Consider the following 22,317-nt stretch of genomic DNA (forward strand, 5'->3'; position numbering starts at 1 on the left):
TCTCATCTTAATTATTAGCCTTTTACAGTTGGTATGGGTCCTTCCACCTTTTCATGTTCTCCGTATGTGTATGTATATATATATAATCTTCTTACTATATGTTCCATTCTATGCATCTGATGAAGTGTCCTGTAGCCCACGAAAGCTTATGCTCAAATAAATGTGTTAGTCTCTAAGGTGCCACAAGTACTCCTGTTCTTCTTCCAAGTACAGTAGAACCTCAGAGTTATGAACATCTCGGGAATGGAGGTTGTTCATAACTCTGAACAAAACGTTATGGTTTTTAAAAGTCTACAACTAAACAATGACTTCATACAGCTTTGAAACTTTACTATGCAGAAGAAAAATGCTGCTTTTAACCATCTGTAAATGAAACAAGCACAGAAACAGTTTCCTTACCTTGTCAAAAAAATTTAAAATTTCCCTTTATATTTTTAGTAGTTTAGCATAGTACTTTTTTTTTTTTTTTTTTGCCAGTAAAACAGAGGTTTATTCGATGACAGGAACAGGGTCTAAAATAGAGCTTGTAGATCCAGCGAACCGGACCCCTCGGCCAGGTCCATTCTGGGGGGCAGTGAACCAGACCCCCCCAGGTCTGCACTTCACTCCTCGACCCCAGTCAGCTCCAGACTAACAACCCCCCCCCAGCCCCTCCTCTCTGCTCAGCTCCTTTCCTTGGCCAGGAGGTCACCTGATCTCTTTGTCTCCAACACCTTCAGCTGGCACCTTTGCAGGGAAGGGGCTCAGGCCATCAGTTGCTAGGAGACAGAGTGCCAGGCATTTAGGTGCACGGGCCCTTTGCTCTGCCAGATACTTAAGAACTGCCATGGGGACACTGAGGCACCAACACAGTATTCAGAGAAAACATTAAGAACATTCCTAGTTCATCACACCTCTCCCCCCCTTCGAGACCGAACTGAGCGAGGTCACTTCAGCCAGTGACCTAGGGAAGTTCGAACCCACCAACATTCCCATGGATGTCCCAGCATCTCTCCCATTCCTTGGTGTGAGTTACATCAGGACAGTCCAGTTTCAAGCCCTCCCTTAGGTCGGGTGTGCTTGATGGCACTTGCAGGCCGCATGTTGGAAGGTTTATGCGGCTTGAACCCTTTTGCTATCCCCAATACCCCTGGGGTTCAAACAGGGACGGGGTCTTCTCCCAGCACTCTGGGCTGCAATTCGGACTCTCTTGGTTAAGAGCCCCCATCTTGGCTTTGGCCAGCTCTGGGCTTGGGCAGCCACTTCCCACTTTGTGGCCCAGACACAACACCTCTGCCGTCCCCCCTTGCACTTTCCAGCTTTTAACGTCAGTCCCACCTCCTTGAGGCAGCCCAGCCCCCTCTTCACCTGGGACACCTGTTCCTCCCAGGTCTGGCTAAAGATGCACATGTTATCAGTGTCTGTCAGGGCCGAGTTCTCCATCGCCCTCTGCTTGTCTAGAATCTCCCCAGGCCTAGGCATGGGGTCGGCATTGGACACTGTGATGGCTTTAAGCTTCTGATAGCCCCCATAAAACCAGATCATCCTGGCCCTCCCTGGGGATCAGCCCCACTGTACTGTATTTGCTTTTGTCTCTGCTGCTGCCTGATTGCATACTTCCAATTTCAAATGAGGTGTGTGGTTGACCGGTCAGTTCATAACTCTAGTGTTTGCAACTCTGAGTTTCTACTGCACAAGAAATTGCAAGATATAAGCCTTAACTGTTAGATTATAAAAAAAAGTTTGGGCAGGAGCCCTCTCTATTGTGTTCTGTGAACAGTTGTGTTAAATAATGAAAATTTACCTCCCATGGGGCTCAAAATGTTACCGCGGGGGGGGAATAAATGCAATTGTAAGTACTATTTTTAGGTCTTTCTATTATACTATAGCAAAGGTTAACTGACAAATAAAATCCTACTGCAAATATTGCTTCATTTACTTACTAAGATCTAAGGTCAGGCACACAGTTCTGCTTTTCATCACTCACACTTAAAGCAGCAGAGAAAGGAATGCAGCTCTTGTTATCCAAAGTATGTTTCCATAATAGACTGCTAGTAGTTTTAGAAATTCTGGAAAAAAACTATTAAAGGTTGCTGATAAATGTAATAGTGATACACTGGAAATTTCAGATGTCATGTGAAAAGTAATTCAGCTGTATTTGTCATTCCAGATATTAGCTTAAATAGTTTGTCTATTTGGATACACTCTCTTTCCTAAACTTAGGATATAGTTTGTGGATTGCTGTTTGACCTACTCCATCAGACAAACAATAATAGATCTATCTGCCAAAGCTAGGTCTAATATAGGGGAACGAGTATATAGATCCTGCTTCTGATCTACATCCCTTGAAAGTCAGGCCAAACACATTAATCTCACACAATGTAGATTTTCTGCAATTCAAACTAGATTTTTAGTTGCTCAGAAGTATACAGTTCGCTAGAGCTAGTTGCAAAAATCCAGAAGAACCAAGTCTTCCTTTGATTTACCTGTTCTAGTGTGAGCTAGAGAAATTGAGTTCAACCTTACACACGTACACACAATTAAAAAGTTAATTTAGTGTTTGTGAAGGATACCAGATTTTGTTTTCTTATCATCATTTAATTTATATTTTCAAAGAATTGTTCAAAGAAAAAGTGGTGTGTGAGAGTTAAGTATTGTTATTTGTTTTATTCACATATAATCAGGAATTGCAGGGATTCTAAAACTTCTTCGGATCATGAACCACATATTAATAGAGATTTTTCTTTGGATCCTTTCCTTCTTATTCACCTGTGGCAACATCAGCAGTTGCTTACACAGAAAAGGCAGGGGACTGGGACTGAGATCAGAGTTAAATTTCTGGTTCCATGAATTAAATGTCCAGGGGGATATCTTCATTGAAAGTCAATAGGATTTACTCTCTAAAGTCACTTTTGAAAAATGGGATTTAGGCACTTGAAAACTTTGCCCCATATAACCTTTAACATGTGACTTGGGCATGAAGCTGCAGTAATGAAATGCGAGTTTTGCCATTGACTTCAGTGGGAGCAGGATTGGACCTTGAATATTTCTGTGCCTCAGTTCCCCATCTTTAAAAAGGGAATGAAAATATTTTCCAACCACCTAGGAGTGTAGTGAGAATAATTCATTAATTTGAGGTTCAAATGCTACAGAGATAGATATAAGATAAATAAATCAGCTGATAAGGAAAAGGTGGAAAGACTGTATTTTTAAATTAAGGTGGCTAGCTGGCAGAGTTCCTGTTTAAATGTATTTTAATGTTTCTGGGATTTTTGTTGTACTACTCTTTCGATGCTAGGAACCAGGAGTCTTGATTATTACATTTAAATAAATAAATAATAAAACATACCTATCCAGAGCCAAGCTGTGTTCACTCCAGGTGCATACACTAATTTTTCCATGAGTTTGGAGGGTTCATTGAGGAAATGAGTCCTAAATCTATCCTAAACCCTAGTCTTCTGCTTAGGTTGCTAAGATGTATTCTTTGGTTTAAAAAAATTAAATGATGCAATCAAAATGAAAGTACTACAGACAAACTGCTCATTACACCTCTACCCTGACAGAACGTGATCCGATACAACATGAACTCAGATATAACGCAGTAAAGCAGTGAGGAGCCCTGGGCCTTTTAAAGCGCCACCTGAGCCCTGCTACTCTACTGCGTTATATCCGAATTTGTGTGGAGCCCTGGGCTCTTTAAATCACCACCCAAGCCTGGCTGCCGGAGCCCCGGGAGCCAGGCTTGGGCGGTGATTTAAAGGGCCAAAGGCTCCAGCTGCTGTGGGGAAGCCCTACTGCCAGAGCTCCGGCAGTGATTTAAAGGGCCCAGGCCTCCCCGCAGCGGCTGGCGCACAGGGCCCTTTAAATCCCCACTGGGCCTCTTGGCAGCCAGGCTCGGACAGTGATTTAAAGGGCCAGAGCCTCTAGCCACTGCGGGGAGCCCCAGGCCCTTTAAATTCCCTCCTGAGCCTCACTGCGAGAGCTCCGGCAGTGATTTTAAGGGACCAGGGCTCCCCACAGCAGCTGGAGAACCGGGCCCTTTAAATTACCGCCAGGGAAGCCAGTCCAGTCCAGCATGGCATACTAGCTCTTGCTGGTACGCCGTACCAGACCGAATCCGATCTAACGCGGTCTTATCTATAAGGCAGTGAGATTTTTTGGCTCTCAAGGCCCGCATTATATTGGGGTAGAGATGTATTTATTCTTCACCTACAAAGAACATGCTGTAATTATAGAGTATAGTTTCTGGAAGGGCAAACTATAATTATAAAAACAACAAGGAGTCTGGTGGCCCCTTAAAGACTAACAGATTTATTTGGGCATAAGCTTTCGTGGGTAAAAAAACCCTCACTTCTTGTGGATACAGACTAACACGGCTACCCCCGATACTTTAAACCAGGGGTAGGCAACCTGTGGCACGTGAGCTGATTTTCAGTGGCACTCAGACTGCCCGGGTCCTGGCCACCGGTCTGGGGGGCTCTGCATTTTAATTTCATTTTAAATGAAGCTTCTTAAACATTTTAAAAAACGTATTTACTTTACATACAACAACAGTTTAGTTATATATTATAGATATAGAGAAAGAGACCTAAAAATGTTAAAAGGTATTACTGGCATACAAAACCTTCCCCTGCGTTAAACTATAATTATAGTTACATCTGCTTCTTTGGTTACACCAATCAGCTCCATGTACAAATTAAGAAAAAATACCTAACAAATTCTGATTTGTTTACTTGCGAGCTGGGACTCTTAATTAAAGCAATAACTAAACAGCATTACTTTTACTAGTAATGAAGTAATTAATATTGATTTTTTTTTAATTAAGCTAGGTCTGCTTGTTTGTAGACCTTTTAACAGAGAGACAAAATGGGCTTCATTTCAGACCTCCTTCATGAGCCACATACTGGTACATGTACATTGACATGGCCTTCGTTTCAGGCATTCCACCTCTCTGGCTTAATTCTGCAGATGATTGAGCTGTTGCTATGATGACTCATAGGAACTGAAACCTTACAAGACTTGCCATACTGGACCAGACTAGTGGTCCATCTAGTGCAGTATTCTGTTTCCGGCAACTGCTTCAGAAAAAAACAAGAAACTGAAGTACATAGTCAAAGTACAGTATACCCAAAGGGAAAGTTTATTCCTAATCCTTAACAGTGACAGGTTGGTTTGTTTATATCCTTTCCAAAATTCTTATAGTAAATTATTTTTAAAACGACAACTCTGGATCTTCTAGTTATTAATAGAAACATCCAGTCCTTTTCTGAAAATTTTTAATTTCTCAGGCTCAACAACATCTTATGGCAACAAGCGCTACAAGTTAACTGTGTGTGTGGGGAAAAAAATACTGATTTTAAATTTGCTCTCTTTGAATTTCATAGGATATCCCCTTCTTCCTGCTCCTTTCAGATATCCACCTCTGCCTTTCTCTTTGGAACTTTTTTTCCAGAGAAGCTTTCATTGTAAGTAATGCTTTCTTGAGTAGAATCCAATTCCTTGGCTTTAAACATGGGTCCATAGCACTGGGCTTTTAAACATTAAATCATAGACATACTATGTTTTAACTGCTTTATATTATACAGTGACCCAAGCAGGGTGAAAGAGCTTTATAAATTAAATAACTGTTAGCACTTAACATGTTCAAAGAACTCCACAAACATCTGACACCTATGCAGGCAGGCAATAGGGGCCAGGCTGCAAGAAGTCTGCCAGCATTGCAGCTTCTGCTCCAGGGTTGCTTTGGCTGGTGCCCCTACAAGAGAGTAACCTCTCCCAAAAGGGCAAGGACAGGGAGTTGGCTGACTACAGAGGACATGCTGTCTCTCTAAAGGTTGCCACATTAGCTGAACACCCCAGAAGCTACTGTGCCCAAGTTCCTTCTCAGAACAGTGAAATTTTACACTGTTCCCTGCCCAAGCTTGGGTCTTAACCAAATTAATCTTCACAATATAACTGCAAGGCAAGTTAAAATTTGTGCAAGCTGCATTCTCTGCATTAAATCAACAGGCATTTCCACCTCAAAAATTAGCTTTATTTTGAAAACAACTGAAGCCGAACACCAGAAATGCAACACTATTACATGCAGCATGTGAGAAAACTTGCCATACACATTTTCTTCCAATGCTGGACTTATAATCTTATAAACATGACATACCTACTACTAGACAGAGTTATAACATTTTTTGTTTTAAAAATGAAATGTCAACAATATTTATCAGCTCATGTTATGTAGTGTCTGGATGGTAGTAGATCTGTAACTTCCTTACATTAACTCAACTTTACACTAGGGAAAAAATCTGCATAATGGACTAAATATTAAAAGACCATAATGAAATGCAATATCCACTCCAAACTCTATACGTGCAAGTAGTTAGGAGGGATTGTATGTCAAGTTTTTAAAATCCACAGCTATATTTTTCATTTTAGAACCAGAAGATTCCAACATTAAGAAAGATGAAAGAAAAAGAAAAGAACAAACATAAAAGAGATGAGAAGTATAATTGCCCTCTGTATATTACACAGTTGTTCAGATTTTAAAATGATCTTTGACATCCAGGTATGCCAGGAAAGGTGAATGGTTGAGAATATAAAAGATGAATTGGCATTGTCAATGCTTTCCTTTCATTCTTCATGAAATATAATACAGCACAATGAGTAATGCTTAAATTATATTTCTCCTGAACCAAAATAATCTAGTTTGTGACAAAAAATGCAAACAGAATGTAAAAATTCTCCCTGTGGAACTTAAGTCACAGCATTATCTTTCTCCCCATGAAACATTTTTCCCCTCACAGTTATCTTTGAAGGATGAGAACATGGAGCTGAATCCATAATCATTCAAAGACTTACAGCATGCGTCAATACACGATAGTAACAGAAATCTACAACATAGGCCACACTCAGAGATGTGAAAAGAGGTATTTCTTATGCTCTTGGGGTGAGTAATTTCTGCAGGTGGCTGTGCAGGGTTATACACCTGGACCAGTCAAAATACAGGACCATATTAATACTTCTATGCTAAGCACAGAGAGGTGCTGAGCTCCCTTAATTTCTAATTAAGTTAATAAGAAATGATGACACTAAGCACTTTATTGGCTCTGACCATAAAAGCACTTAATGCCTGAAATGGAACCTTTATTTTTACATAAAATCACGCGCCTCTGAGAAAGTATCCTAGTTCAATGCAAATGAGAGAAGACTCATATGCCAAATGTAGTGCATGGTAGTTATATTGCCTTGTTTTAGAGCTCTGCTTTTCAGTACACTTAATTCACTCTGGCTTTAAAGAAGAAAGTATTCTAATATACCAAATCCTCAAACAAAAACTTGGCAATTGATGATTACAAGAATAAATTTAAAATACATTGATGTCTACAATATCCTTCATTTTCATATCCGTGACCAAAAGGGAAATAAATCAATGAAATTATTTTTAAACCACACAGAAAGTGATGTAATGGGATTGTCACACTTGTTATATGCAATCAAATGTGCACTCATTTGTTAGCAATATGCTGTGAAACTCTTACTAACCAAAAACACTTATAGCAACAAATTTAAAGATCAGGCAATTGTACATAAATGCTATGTGTTTTGAAAAGTATTCACTCTATTAGTTATCATGAATTGCTACCATCTACCATATCTCATTCAATGCAAGGATACCAGGCCAGCTACCAATCCATAAAGTGTAATGTTTCACATACTTCATAGAGTAGTTTAAAACACATCATGATATGAAATAATTTGTATTACATAGTAATTTAATCCCTTGCAATAGGGTTAATGTTGGACAAAGTCTGGACACTTTTCTTCCAATTTGAATTACATACATTAACTTTGCCACACACCACAGAACTAATGCATGTATTACTTCAGACATGCTTTAATTTATAATCAAAACAAAAAAGTTGTTGCAAAAATACATGTCACCAATGTGGAACACATTCAAGATTGTATAAAAGTACTGAACTGATATCCCAAAACAGGTATATGTAAGCAGTACATAAGGAAAGACTAGTTTTAATATGAAACAGTCATTTAAGTCACATACAACATAAGAAGCATGACCTTTTTATAAAATGTCACAGATACTTTTAGGCAGGCAATATTATATATAAATGAGAAATAGTTATTTTATGCAGAAATTATTAATAATGTCTATTAAATTGGAATAAAGAAAATGTTAAAAGGTGCTAAATTTCAACACCACTGATTTTGTAAACATCTCAAACCAAGAAATACATTAAAAATATCTAATTATGAAGTCTAAATAAAGGCCGCAATCCTGCAAGCACTCCGAATTTTTCTTAACTTCATGCACATCATTTCACTGACTTCATTAGGACTATTCACTTGTTTAAGATTAAGTACATGTGTAAGAGTGTTTGCAGGATTGGGGCATAAATGGAAATTTATACAGATAGTAAAGTATCTTATTGAGCAGCCCTGAAAATTATACTTTTGTTTTTAATAGAGCAAACACTAAATGTGTTATAATACTTGGCACTTCTACAGTGTCTCATCTGAAGATTTCAAATATTAAGCCTCTCAGCATCCTGTGAAGTCAGTTTTAATCCCATCATATAGATAAGTAAATTGAGGCACAGGTAGTTAACTGATTTGTCTAAGGTTACAAAGATAATCAGAAAAAGAGCCAGGAACAAAAGATAGGCTTTTTGACACTCATATCTCTCTAATCCATAGACAGCAATGCCTCTTATCCCACCACTAATTACAACACAATATTAGAATATTAAACCGGTGCATAAAATATTTGCACATTTTAAATGGTCTAAGGCAGAGGTTCTCAAACTTCATTGCATGTGACCTCCTTTTGACAATAAAAATTACTACTGATCCCAGGAGGGGGGACCGAAGCCTGAGCCTGCTTGAGCTCCATCATCCTAGGCGGCGGGGACCAAAGCTGAAGTTCAAGGGCTGCAGCCCCAGGCAGGGGGCCTGTAACCTGAGCCCCGCCATCCAGGCCTGAAGCCCTCGGGTTTCAGCTTCAGCCCCTGGCAGTGGGTCTCAGGCTTTGGCTTCAGCCCTGGACCCCAGCAAGTCTAACAGCAGCCCTGGCAACCCCATTAAAACAGGGTTGCGATCCCCTTTGGGGTCTGGAGAACTGCTGGTCTAAGGCAAAATAAGTTTGTCACTGTTACCAACTATTTAATTAAGTTTCCAAGTATTTATTTCATCTGGGATTAAAAATTTAAAAACTTGGACAGCCACACTACTGAGAAGTCATTCTATGAAGCAGCATTCTGAGCCATTTTATAAAGGAGATGAGATTGATGCATTTCCTCTATTCTCCATAAAACTCCAGGTTTGCAGATTTACAAAATCCTTACAATATTTTGGTGTGAAGCACCAGTACAACCTAAAACACTAACATTGAAAGAATTACATGATAGCTCAATACAAATTGTTTCATGTAGAGTATTACAAAAATCAGGTATACTACCCAACCCTCCTAATCCCATAGCTAGCATGGTTCTAATTTTAAGCAGATGACATTCCTACTACCCTACTAATATATATGATTGTTCCTTTTTTCATACATACTTGAAATACTATTAGCTAACACACACTAAAAACAAATGCATCTGCTCTCTGTAAATAGAGTTCAGAAATACTGAGACCACATCAATATCAATGCTATGATAGCTATTTAATTTTGGTACTTTGATGGCATTTGCTAATGCCTTTTATTTGTAGGACTAAACATTTGGGTGGAAACTCACAGGTTTTCACTCCATGCCCACCCCACATGCTAACCAATGAGTACATCTGGTTATATTCATATGGAAATATTTTGCTAACAAATGTAGAAAGCATGTGGCTACTCTGAAACACTGGAATTGGTAGAGAGGGGAGGTGCAGGAAATTCTATGGTCATTTTAAACACAGTATCTGACTCCTGCACTGGATTGTAAAATGTTCAGTGGACTTCTAAGGACAAACCTTGGAATCTTATATTTGTATTAGGAATCTTGAATAATTCACGTCATCGCAAACTAGCAAAGAAAGCATCGTCCCTTAGCCTCTGGCGGATTTCTTAGTCACTGAGCAGAATTCTGATTTCTGTTACATCAGTGTAAATCTGGGGTAACTTTACAAGCTTCACAATTTGCATTGGTGCAACAGAGATCAGAATCTGGCCCACAGGAACTTATGCCATCTGAACAAAGTTTTGGTTTTAATTTCTACATCAATACTACAGACAAATTAGAATTAAAGCAGTAAGCCACAGGTAAAATTCTTGAAGACATTACTTTAGCAGAGATTACTGCTGTAAGTCATCAAAACAGTAAGAAAAATAGTAAAACGGAAGGTTAGCCTTTGTATTGAACTAGTAATGTTGAAAACACAGGCCCAAATTTGCCTTTACATCTCTAGGAGACTCCAGGTGAGGCGATGTAAAAGGTGTGAGAAAGTACCACCACCTCTGGGAATCATTCTCCAGATACCGCAGAAAGTCCTTTAATAATGTAAGCAAGCCGTATGTAGCCCTTTACGCTCATACATAACCTATAACATTAATGGGGAGCTACACACATACACCAAAAGGACAGCACCATCTCCAAGTAATGTTTAGAAGCACAGTTACAGTAGAACCTCACAAATTCACACTCAGTGGGGGAACTCTGTAAACTACTAAATTAGTAAACAATCAAAATTAATTAAAAGACTGATGATGTATCAAAGAAGTGACCTTTAAATTTCTATTCTATTTAGGTTCTTATACCATCTTTATCACCACAGTATCTGAGCACCTTCAGGTAGTGCTTTAAGCAACATGACTAACATCTGTCATGTTTAACAAGCATGGTTTGTTTTAATGATTTATTATTATAACCAATTTGCATAAGAGGAAATATAATATACCGATCTAGAAGCACTACCTATTATAAGTCTGCCCAACACCTTTCATTATAAAACCTCATTTTAGGTTGCTTATAACTTTGCCAAATTTTAATTGTTTGGGTTGAATTTTCATGGCGGGGGTTGGGAAAATTCAACAATTTAGCTGTTTCCAAGAACAAGTTTAGGAAAAATATACTGTGTTGTCCATGCTAAAATATATCTTAGAATTATTTAAATTGAGAAGCTCTAGCACTTCCATACTTTGGAGCCGGGACTTGAAGCTTGGGAGGTGGATCACAACTTTTCCAAACCCTATAAAAATTCACCCAGGTTGGCCAAATTACAAGACACTGAAAAAAATCACAGTTCACACAAGCTCACTAAATATGAGAGCAGGGAGATGGTCTCTCTTGTGCTGTTAATGCTCTGCCAGCTGATGCCCTGGCACCTAGGAGGAGGCATGTGTTCATGTAAAATTAAACACTATATACCCTACTGTATATGCACAGAAAGGGCCTAATTCTGGCATTCCCTAACTTTTGAGTGCTTGACTTTGCAACCCTGATGTTATTTTAGTGTTTTTAAATGTAATGCTATGATATATTTTGTAAAAATACTGAATTTTTAGTAACATAAGACTTCACTAGAGTTCTTGGCTATTAAATATTTGCTGAGAAGCCAGGAGGCACTGTAGTTTCAAGTGTAAACATCACAAATACTAAAACAATCAAATGCAATGTTGATTCATTGTTTCAGATGCAGAATAAGAAAAAAAATTAAAATCCTTAGTGCTCATCTTAAAATAAAATTCATTAGTACTCCTCTTTCTCCATGTCACCTCCTCCACCTTTTCTCCTACCCATAGGACAGATAGCATTGACATGAGCAAAACAGTAAAGGACATTCATAAAACATAACAATAATGAATGCTTCCAATATATAGTACCATCAAGGCTCAGCACTAGCCAACAGCCTGTATTCATCGAGGCAGTTGTTCTGACATCAATAATTCCAGTAATTCATTTTTTAATGGAAAACTTGCTTGTGATCAAACAAATACAAGACATATTTTGGATCTTCAAACGTTGTCTGTGTTTCTGATCAAAGTTTAAATACTCACATAAACAGGCATAAAACAAAGAACACAAAAACAGATGGAATTTCATGAGTGAAGATAGACTAAAAGCAAAAAATTCAAAACAAAAACCCAAACCAAACTTGATTATCTATAGAAAATGAAGTATACCATTAAGAGCAACACCTCTGTAGTATGTATTTCAATACTGCATCAGTGGATGTCATCATCCATCAGTATTCAATGCAGGTGGCCCTGCAGTCTCCCTAGTACGCATCAGCTGGACATCCTTTTCAGCCATGCAAGTATCACAGCCCCATACTGCTGATGCTTCTGCAGTGAGGAGGCCATAAGCAGACTCAGTCATGCCCGTACAGATCCGATGAAACCATTTTTGACAAGAAGCTTCACACAAGATGGCATCCTGGTCATCATTAACTTCATGTGTACAAATTCCACATGGATAGACTGGCTCAGAGGATGAATGACCATGACGACTGAGGTGGAGAGATGTTTTGCTGCTCTTTTCAGAGTTGCATCCTTCAGCTGTAACTCTAGGCTGACGGGACTTGCTCTGAGTCCCATTAGCATGACTATTGTTGGTGTTATCTGCATTATGAGAATGGTTGCTCTCTTGATTTACTACACTGTTTCGATTAACGTTTTTTAAGTCAGCACTACCTTGGTTCACAATGTCATCTGTTCTGTGATGATGCTGATGTGTTGCGGTGTTCTGGTTGGAAGTTTTGCTTGCACCTTGACTGAAGTCTTGCTTTTGTGCTGATGATTTTGTCTGACTGTAGGTCTTGGGTGGTGGAACAAAAGAATGGTTTGATTCTAACTGGGAATTAAAATGTGGATTGCTTGCAGGTCCAAAGTTAGATGTCATGTCAGGGTGTGGTATTTGACTAGTATTTTGTGGAGGAATGTGACCAAAGTTCTCACCAGGATTTGGTCTGAAGTGTTGACTGGGCATATTGACATTTTGATTCATTTGACCACTGTTATAAGATGGCTGATTTCCAAAACCTGTGTTATCATGTGGACCAAAGTTGAAAGCATGAGGTCGAGTAAAACCCATTCCCACAGGGTTCTGGGGAAGTGGGTGTGGCTGGTTTCTGAGGGTGTAAGAACCACCATAAGGTGAGGACATTCTGGGCAGCATGTGAGGTGGCATTCTGAAAGTGTTATAACCTCCAAAACCAGGGTAACCAGGATGGTTAAAATAAGGACTTCCTGAAGGTAGAGGTTTATAGGAGACTGTATTATAGTTATCATCAAATGGATTAGCCGCTACAAGGTGGTCTGAGCTTGGATTCGGCGGTGGAGCATATTCAGATGGAGGAGGAAAGGAAGGTCCCTGAAAATATTTAGAACATTTAGATTAGTGTTCTTATAAACTTCCCTACAAGAACTTTCAACTATATGGGCTTTCAACCATAAAGAAGCTGGACTGGCAGCATGAGTGAACCAAAGTCTTCTGTTTATTCAGTCAGGACCCACATGGGCAGCAACAATCAGTGTAAGCTTCCCCACACTACTCTGGCAGTGAGCCTTAAGTCTCATCAGAAAGGGAAAGAGAGAATAGTTCAGGGTCCAGGCTCATTCCTCCCTGGGCCTCTCTTGCAAGACTGCCAATACGGGCACCAGCTGTGGTGGTGATTTTTGTGATACGGCATCCCGTGGAAGAGTGGATCCCTTTGCAGGTATACAGGTCTAATGCCACCATTGGTCTTTATATTATTAGGAGCCTGATCCTGCCATTGTCTCCCACACAGAACTCTGACTGAAACCAACTGAGTTCTGTGGCTGGAGTATATACTCTTATTTTATAAAGTATTTTCTGAGTTTGTCTTACAAGCTAACTCATGATGCCATGGAAGTGATTTAGACTAATTTCACTATTTTTAAAAACTGTGCAGCTGTACCACATGCTGCCAAAAATGCTCACCGTGTAGTTTTGTTTCCTTCTTTTGTTTAAGAAATGCAGGATTCCCACAAAATCATAGAATTAAAACACAAAAACTCATGTTTAAGTACCGTTTAAAAATAGATTTTCCTTTGTTTCCTCTCAGGCTAAATTTACTAAATTAAAGGTTGAATCTTTCTCCTGACCCATCCCACTTTTGATGAGTCTATGCAAGACTTAAACTATAGCAATACTACTATATCCGTGCCGCAAGGTGTACAGGCAGGAGACAGTCTGCCCAGCGGGACCCTCCATCTTCTGTTAACCAGAGGGATCTGCCCTGTGACAGCACTTTGTGGAACTGTGGGTGGGCTGGGAGCATGGGGAGTGTAGTGGACGCAGAGGCTGCATAAATGACTGTAGAGAGTGACTGTGCAACTGACTAACATTTTGGTCCAGTTTGTGGGGAGAGTTCTGGCCTGCTCACCCCCACATAGCTCCCTCATGCACAGTGTGCACAGCAGACGAGAATTTGGCCCCAAATATTTAGTAGCCCAGGCTGGGGAAATGATTCTGCAGATTTCTGTTGCCCTGCAAACCTTATTAGAGGTAAGAAAAGAGGAGGAACTTATCTGCAGGACCATTATATTTATCATCATTCTGCAGCAAAAGGAAAGCTTCATTACTAGAGAGAACTAAGAGATCCAAAAGCCTGAAATTAATTGTATATGCCTACAACAGTGGGTTCACCACTACTTGAACAAGAAAAAGCAACGGACACCCACGTCAATGGGAATTGGGAATGCATATTATAAGGTGATAACTGGTCCTATATGGATAAAGTTATTCTCATTATTTGCCACTAAGTAAGTAACAGCAGATATTCTGAGACACAGTGCTGAGTGGACACAGAAGAGGACAATTCTACTTTACAGGTGATGATCAGTATCAATGTTTTACATTAGCACCCAAAGCCTATGTCTTCCCACATTCTCTCAAAGCCCCATTTCAGGAAGTAGAAATCATACATTTCCAGTGCACAGAAGAGCCAAACAGCATAAATTCAGTGTACCAGGTGTGCCTCATGGCTCCCTGCATTGGAAAGCACTATGATGGTGCACTAAAAGTGTGGCCAATGGGTTCATGAACTGCATGGACTCATTAGTCCACACATCTTCATATATGGGGAAAGCAGCAGCTCGCAGCTACCACTCACACCAATCAACTGAAGGCTGGGGATTAAATTCTGTTCCTCAGAACAATGTTCATATGACTGAATGAACAGCCTGTTCACTCTGTGCATATTTACCAGAGACTTTATATTCTCCTTTTGCAGGACACACGCAAATCTCCCAGGATTAAAAGAACTTCAATAGGAGTTACTAGTAACCAGTGTGGGGATGGAGAAAGGTATAAGATTTTACGTAAGCACTTAATTATAAGATACTGGAAAGCTACTAATCTCTGCCTGTGATAAAGAATTGATATTTCTAGATGAAAGAGATACTCATATTAGTTAGCAACATCTGAATGTGTTATTTATTCAAAAAATTGAGATCAGAAGCAATTTACCTGTGTATTTGACTTGCGCTTTTTCTTATCTGGGCTTCCAAGTTGTACTCCTGGTCCTCCTAACCCATCCAATCCACTGTCACCACCTACAAAATTTCAATCAATATAATTCTGCATTTGTTTCAATACAGATTTTATATTAATGTGTGCCTTTCTGTGTCATACCAAGAAAAGCCTGTGACAAACATCAAAGTATCACTAATTCTATCTTAAAACTACAAAGTCTATAGAATGAACACACTTGGGAGATATAGGGAGCTGTAACACAAATACTGGAGTCCATCTCCATTAGAACATGAAGGCCTGATTCAAAGCCCATTAAAGTCAGTGGAAAGACCTCCATTAATTTAATTGGGTTTTGGATCAAGCCCTTGGTGCTTAAGGCTTCTTCTCTCACCAAAAAGGAATTATCTAAGATTCATCTCCCACTTAACTTACATAGATGTGGATTTCATCAGCCTGGGACGCCCAGGGCACAATAGGCCGTTAGAGTATGTAGTTAACGAAAGAGCAAGCAGAAACAAGTCTATGAATGAAAACCTGGCTTTCTATAAATGAAAATCCCTGAAAACCTGGCATACAGCTGAGATAAGACTCTCAGCTTGTCATTTCCAAACTCTCATAAATTAAGTCTTGATCATGCAAAAGGTCACCCCGGCAAAAATCTCGCTATAATCGAGCCAGCACTAGGGGATTCCTTTGCAGAGGCCATATATCCTGACGTAGCAGTTAACAAAAGCTATTTTGGTGCAAATACAGTTTCCTGCAATATGAGGGATGTTTATCTTCTTGATCCACTTATTTCATTTTAACTAAAGAAAGAAAATCCAAACCTTCACTTGAAGTTCAGCTATACCTTTCATCAGAATGTGATAGACGCCTTAAGTCCTACATGATCCTGTAGTACAAATTATGACTTTTTATTTTTAAATCCCTTGTAAAGTTATAAATCAGTGGTGAGCAACCTGTGGCCCATGGGCCGCATGCAGCCTGTCAAGGTAATCCTCTGGCAGCCGTGAGACAGTGTTTATATTGACTGTCCACAGGCATGGCTGCCTCAGCACCCAGTGGCCATGGTTTGCCGATCCTGGCCAATGGGAGCTGCGGGAAGCAGCAGCCAGCACCTTCCTGCAGCCCTCGCTGCTTCCCACAGCTCCCATTGGCCAGGAACAGCAAACCGCGGCCACTGGGAGCTGCAGATGGTCAATATAAACACTATCTTGTGGCCTGCCAACAGATTACCTTGATAGGCCACAGGTTGCTCACCACTGCTAAAGATGGATAGAGGAGATTTTAAGTGATAAATGTCCCATTACATTGGTAGTAGAAATTATTAATTTGCTTTGGGAATGAAGAGTAACTTTGAGCCAAAGCCTAAGCATTTGGAAAGTCATGGACAGACAATGTTAAGGTGACAGATTTTAACCTGGTAGAACCATCAATATGAACAGACCGTACACAAGTTCATTCTTTTTCATCCATGCTCTGTCTACATCTTTTCTAAAATACTATGATAAACAATGATTCTTTGCTGCTACATACAGTGGAATGTATGTAAACTGACCTCAGATTGGTACTATCATTTGATTTTTTTCAGAAAAGTGTGATGTCTCCCTGTGTTTAAAATTCACATTAAAAAACTAGCCAAACTCTACCAAGATACAGATGTTTTGCTGCACATAAGAATTTATTACTGAATGCAACACTCTCATCTGGTTACATGGGGTCAAATTTTAAAAATTATTTAGGCATCTACAGAGAGGCATCTAGTGCTGCTAAGCAGGCAAGGTGCCTAATTCCCATCGTCTTCTGTTTAGGTGCTTCTGAAAGTCCCATTAGGTGCTGTCATAAACATAAAGGGAAGGGTAACAACTTTTATATATGCAGTAACATAAAATCCCTCTTGGCCAGAGGTACAGAATCACTTACCTGTATGGGATTAATCAGCTCAATTAACCTAGTTGGCACCTGACCAGAAGGACCAATGGGAAAAGAAGATACTTTCAAATCTGGGGGTAGGGTGACCAGATGTTCCGATTTTATAGGGATAGTCCCGATTTTTGGGTCTTTTTCTTATACTGGCTCCTATTAGCCCCACCCCCGTCCCGATTTTTCACACATGCTGTCTGGTAACCCTATTGGGGGCAGGGAGGGAGGAAAGGTTTGGTTGATGCTCTCTGTTTTGGTTCCTTCTTGGGACAAAGAGAGAGACCAAGCAGGTAAACCAGTTCCTAAAAGACCCTGAAATGATACATCTAATATTATCAGAAACTGTAATTAATAGCAAGGAAATGCCTTAGATTATCTTTTGTTTTAGCTTCTGAATTTTCTCTATGCTAAGATGTAATTTTGTTCCTGTTTTGTAACTGGGAAGCAGAGTCAGAGGGAAATCCTCTGTGGTTTAAATCTTTTTATTTACCCTGTAAAGTTACCTTCCATCCTGATCTTGCAGGTGTGATTCTTTTATTTTTTTTTTTAATAAAATTCTTTTAAGAACCTGATTGATTTTCAGTGTCCTAAAAACCAGCGATTTGGTCTGTGCTCACGTTGTTAACCTATTGGCTGGTATATTATTCTCAAGACTCCCCAGGAAAGGGGGTGAAGGGACTTGGGGGGATAGGGCTCCAAGTGGCCTCTCCCTGAATGTTTGTTTAAATCATTGGAAGTGGTAGCAATACCGTCCAAGGACAAGGAAAAGAATTTGTGCCTTGGGGAAACTTCTAACCTAAGCTGGTGGAATATAAGATTAGGGCGTCTTTCATGGGAGTCCCCACATCTGTACCCCAGAGTTCAGAGTGATGAGGGAACCCTAACAAGTGCCTATCTGTAAGCACCTAGAAGTATTTGAAAATCTGACCTATAGCAACAATGATTCTGATCCTTCAGCCCAGCTAACAAAGACTTGGTCCAAGTCAAGATCCTTTGTACCTCACCCATCCTCAATCCTGGTCTGTTCTGATGCCAGTTCAGGTCTCTAGCATAAATTAGAGTAGTCTGAAGGTAACTGTGTTTTACTGGGGCATATGGATGCTAGTTCACGCTCCTTTCTCACACGTCCCCTATGCTCCTTTCACACGTTACCTATGCCAGTAAGGGATACAGTGTAGGAACCATTACAACAACCCTATGTCACTCAGAATCCTCCAGCAGACAGCTGAACCAGCTTTAAAGCTGCTTTGCACACACACTATCACAAAGCTGCTCCCACACAGTGACGAATCGAGCCCAGTGTATACCAGTTAAAATTTTATCTGAGGATACTTCAAATATTTTTGATGGATTTCATAGCCTCAAAGTCACTATTTTGCCAGTCAGCAGGGATTTCATCTTAGACCCCACACTAGGAGGGCAGAAAATGCCATTGGGACGATTTTCACTCAGATAATTCATACTGCTTCAGAAGGCGGCTGGCTTTCAGGAAAATTACTTCCCACTTCATGGAGGAATGCTGTTCTGTACCTGTTTTAATATCTTCCTCTTGGCTCTGGCTGTCAAAGTTAAAATCCCACCTCATATTTCATATCGTGAAAATATATATATAATTTATAATCCCTAAAATATTTCACCACATGAGGAAGAAAAACAACCGCCCCAAATCATCATGACTGGAAGAAAACTGGTAAATTTAAATCCTATTAAATATCAGGCCAGGGGAAATTTTTTTATCATGTTCGAGCATTAACATATAACAGCAGATCACTACAAAATTTGTTGAGAATAAGTCTTCAGGATTTGAGGAGAAGTCCAATTCGTACAGTTTATAATGTAAAACGCTGTGTCCTCTTATGATGCTATGTAAAGTATACCAGCCCATAGATTGTAAATATTAAATATTCCAATAAAAATTCTGCAGGAAGAAGGCATCATTACAAATACTCCCAAAATTCCAGCCAAAATGTCCAAGCTTGGTAAACGATAAACTATCTCCTCAAATTTTTCTCTGTTTTCCATCACTCAGGTATTCTAAAACATTTTTATAGACATATCACAGTTTAACAGAGAGATTGTCTCATTGACACCTTCTCTTTAATTCAGAATTACACAATTTTCTCTCCCATTCATGTTCACAGAGCATCCATGTGTCAACACGAGCAATTGCTAAAATAGAAAAATATTATCTGGAAAGTGTTTAACGTATTTTAGCTTCTTTTAATGAAATTCAGCAGCTGAAAATAGGGAGTGTGTTAAGTATGTGACCAGACAATTCTCTAAGGACCACCAGCAAATGCTCACCTTCCTGTAGCAGTTCAAACTACAGACTAAAGCTCTGTAAGTTTTAAGTATAAACTAGTACTCAAGGATCTGATCCCACAAACATTTAAGTACATGAGTAACCCCACTTATGTGAGTAGTCCCATAGAAGTCAATGGGACAACTCACATAACTAAAGCTACTTGGATGCTTACTGATTTGCAAGACTGTTTGATGAAGTACTAAGATTTTGTGATCTCATCTTTCTCTATGTGAGGCCAATAATGTAAGTTAGGCCTATGAATTTATGTATTTTTCCTTTTGAATTTTATAAGAATTTAATTTATACATAAAAGGAAAATTAATGGTAGTCCTCACACACCTCCAAGAAAAGTGAACAAGCATCATTATCAAGCAGCCAAAATAAACTTTCCTGAAAGTCACTTCTTGTATCCACGGTCTTTTCATTAAAAGATACACTGAACATTTTGGTATTTTGCAATATACTAGAGTTAAGATTGCAAAACGGTTTCAGCATAACCGCCATTCTTGGCTTTCTGTAAAAAACAAAACAAAACCCAAAGGATTTTGGCTTAGACTTTCTATGCTTGTCACATGTGAAAGCTATTATTCCCCCTTTCAAGTTTTTGAATACAAATATAGTTCACCCATTTCTGAATGTTGGGAGACTCCTTAAAACTTTATATGTAAATAAACAGGCCCTGATTCTACAAAGATTTTTATGCAACTTTACACAGTAAGCACAGTGTGGTATTTTACAGTATGTGAAGTAAAGCACATGTAAGTCTTTGCAGAATTGGGGCCACAACCCTTGATGAGTAAGTAGTCCCTTGGCTAGGTATGGGTTTTGGTTTTTTGGTTTTAAGAAACAAACAACCAAGAGTCTATAGATGGGGATGAGGGGGCACTGGTTCAATGGGTATTTGCTGTGGCCCTAATCCTGCAATGATTTATGCACCTATGTAACTCTATGCCCTTCGGCAGTATCCTATTGAAATCAATTGGCTACTCACAAGTATAAAGCTATATGTGTACTTAAGTGTTTGCAGGATCAGAATCTATGATTTAAATTAGCTTAATGAATCTCAGTCTTTCTGCCACATATTTTCTCTGCCTAAGCTGCTAGGTAAAGTACTGCTGCTCTACAGTACCCTACAGTTGTTAGAACAACTGTAAGAAGTGAATTGTAAATATCTGAGTGAAATACACACAGTAAAATCCTTGTCCTCTTCCCCTCCTCCCCCCGCAAAAAGCTACCATCAAAAACATTAGAAAAATTCCAGGGGTGAAAGGGAAAGGAGCAATGAATCCCCGACTTTATCATTTCACTACAATTTTCGATCCCTTCACGGATACTCTGTACATTCCAGTAGCTCATTCCAAAACAAATGTCTCTCTTTTGCCATTGCAAAGATACAGCTACCACTCTGTAAAGAGATGTGCTGCTGCCCTGTTAAGCCAGCCTTGCAGAAAATGGTCTCCAGACAAGCAGCAGCAGCAAATAGGCAGACAGGGATGGAACTGTACTTTCCCAATACATTTCAATGAGGTGCGGGCTTCAAAACCTCACCACGACCATACAAATACTGCCATTACTAACAGAAGGTAATTTTTTTCTTCTCTTTTCCAACAAATTTAAAAAAACAAATGTTAAGAGTGACAAAGTGAAAACTCGAAGTTTGGAAATACAATTTACTCTCGTGCAGGGGCGTTAGTATGGGCACACGGTGCAGCCTGTATGCTGTACTATAGCTATTTAACAATGCACACTAATATATTACACCTCAAGGAAACGAGTAGAAATACTGCGTGTGTGTAACACGGCTGGACAAGTTAACAATACTCCTGTCTCATTTCATATCAACTTTTCTACTTTACATCCCCAATCCTAAACATGGATCCACACGGATATAGGGGTCCACCCAGGCAGATCCGTTCACACGATCGGCGCCTCACAGTACAGACTTAATCCGGCATTCAAAGCCATGCAATTGAGCAATGCTACTTTCAAAGGCATCTGGATACCAACGAGCCACGGCAATGCAGAAAATAGATGGCAACAGTCACGAGTCAGCCGGACACACCAAGTGCGCATCCAGATAAAGGACACCCCCCCGGGCTGTAATACGAGCTGGGGCGAGCGGGAGCCCCGAGTGCAGCTCCTGGAGCAGCTCCCTGCCCAGAAGTGCGCCCGGAACGCAGGCGCTGCCTCCAGCTCCCCGCAGTAGCAGGGGGGACGCTCTGGCTCAGACTGCGAGCGGGAGGATGCAATGTCTCCTCGGCGGAGTTAGGCCCAGGACCCCCCGGCTGTCCCTCTGCGGTCCCCAGGGTGCCAGCCCGTCTCCTCCCCGGCCCGCTGTACCTCGGGATCTCTTCAGCGCGATGGGATCCTTCTCCTGTTCCGCTGACATTACAGACGGCGGCGCATGGCTCCCACGGCAGCAGGAATCAAGGCGCTTTGATGTTGCGGCGGCGGTTGGCCCGCACCCCGCCTCCTCCTCCTCTGCCTGCTGCTTCGGCTGCCGCGGCCGCCGCAAGCCGGGCCGGCCACTGGGAGCTGCCAGACTTTGCAAAGTTTGGGAGCGGGAGGGCGCCGGGGCCGCCTCCGGCGGGCGAGGCGCAGGGTGGGCTCCGCTCAGCGGCGGCCCAGGGGCTGCTGCTGCGGGCAGAGCGGCCGGGGAACTGCTCGAGGGGGCTG

The 22,317-nt window shown here is 40.4% G+C and overlaps 1 protein-coding gene across 2 annotated transcripts in view; it reads right to left on the reverse strand.

The window, feature by feature from the left end:
- Nucleotides 1-22,234, reverse strand: part of PYGO1 (pygopus family PHD finger 1) — a 26,038-nt gene extending 3,804 nt beyond the window's left edge. Inside the window, exons 1-3 of one of the 2 annotated variants that reach the window (XR_004002208.1) lie at nucleotides 21,982-22,234; nucleotides 15,408-15,493; nucleotides 12,098-13,286 (exon numbers count right to left, since the gene is read on the reverse strand). Coding sequence is in view for 1 of the 2 variants with exons in the window: in XM_030576736.1 (XP_030432596.1) it covers nucleotides 12,153-13,286; nucleotides 15,408-15,493; nucleotides 21,982-22,030 (1,269 nt within the window). In the remaining variant the exon portion in view is untranslated. Of the gene's footprint in view, nucleotides 1-7,193; nucleotides 13,287-15,407; nucleotides 15,494-21,981 lie in introns of those variants that run through there. The other variant, XM_030576736.1, reaches the window with a different exon arrangement.
- Nucleotides 22,235-22,317: the final 83 nt, after the last annotated feature.

The sequence above is a fragment of the Gopherus evgoodei genome, chromosome 10 (genome assembly GCF_007399415.2).
Source record: "Gopherus evgoodei ecotype Sinaloan lineage chromosome 10, rGopEvg1_v1.p, whole genome shotgun sequence".
Classification (NCBI taxonomy): Eukaryota; Metazoa; Chordata; order Testudines; family Testudinidae; genus Gopherus; species Gopherus evgoodei.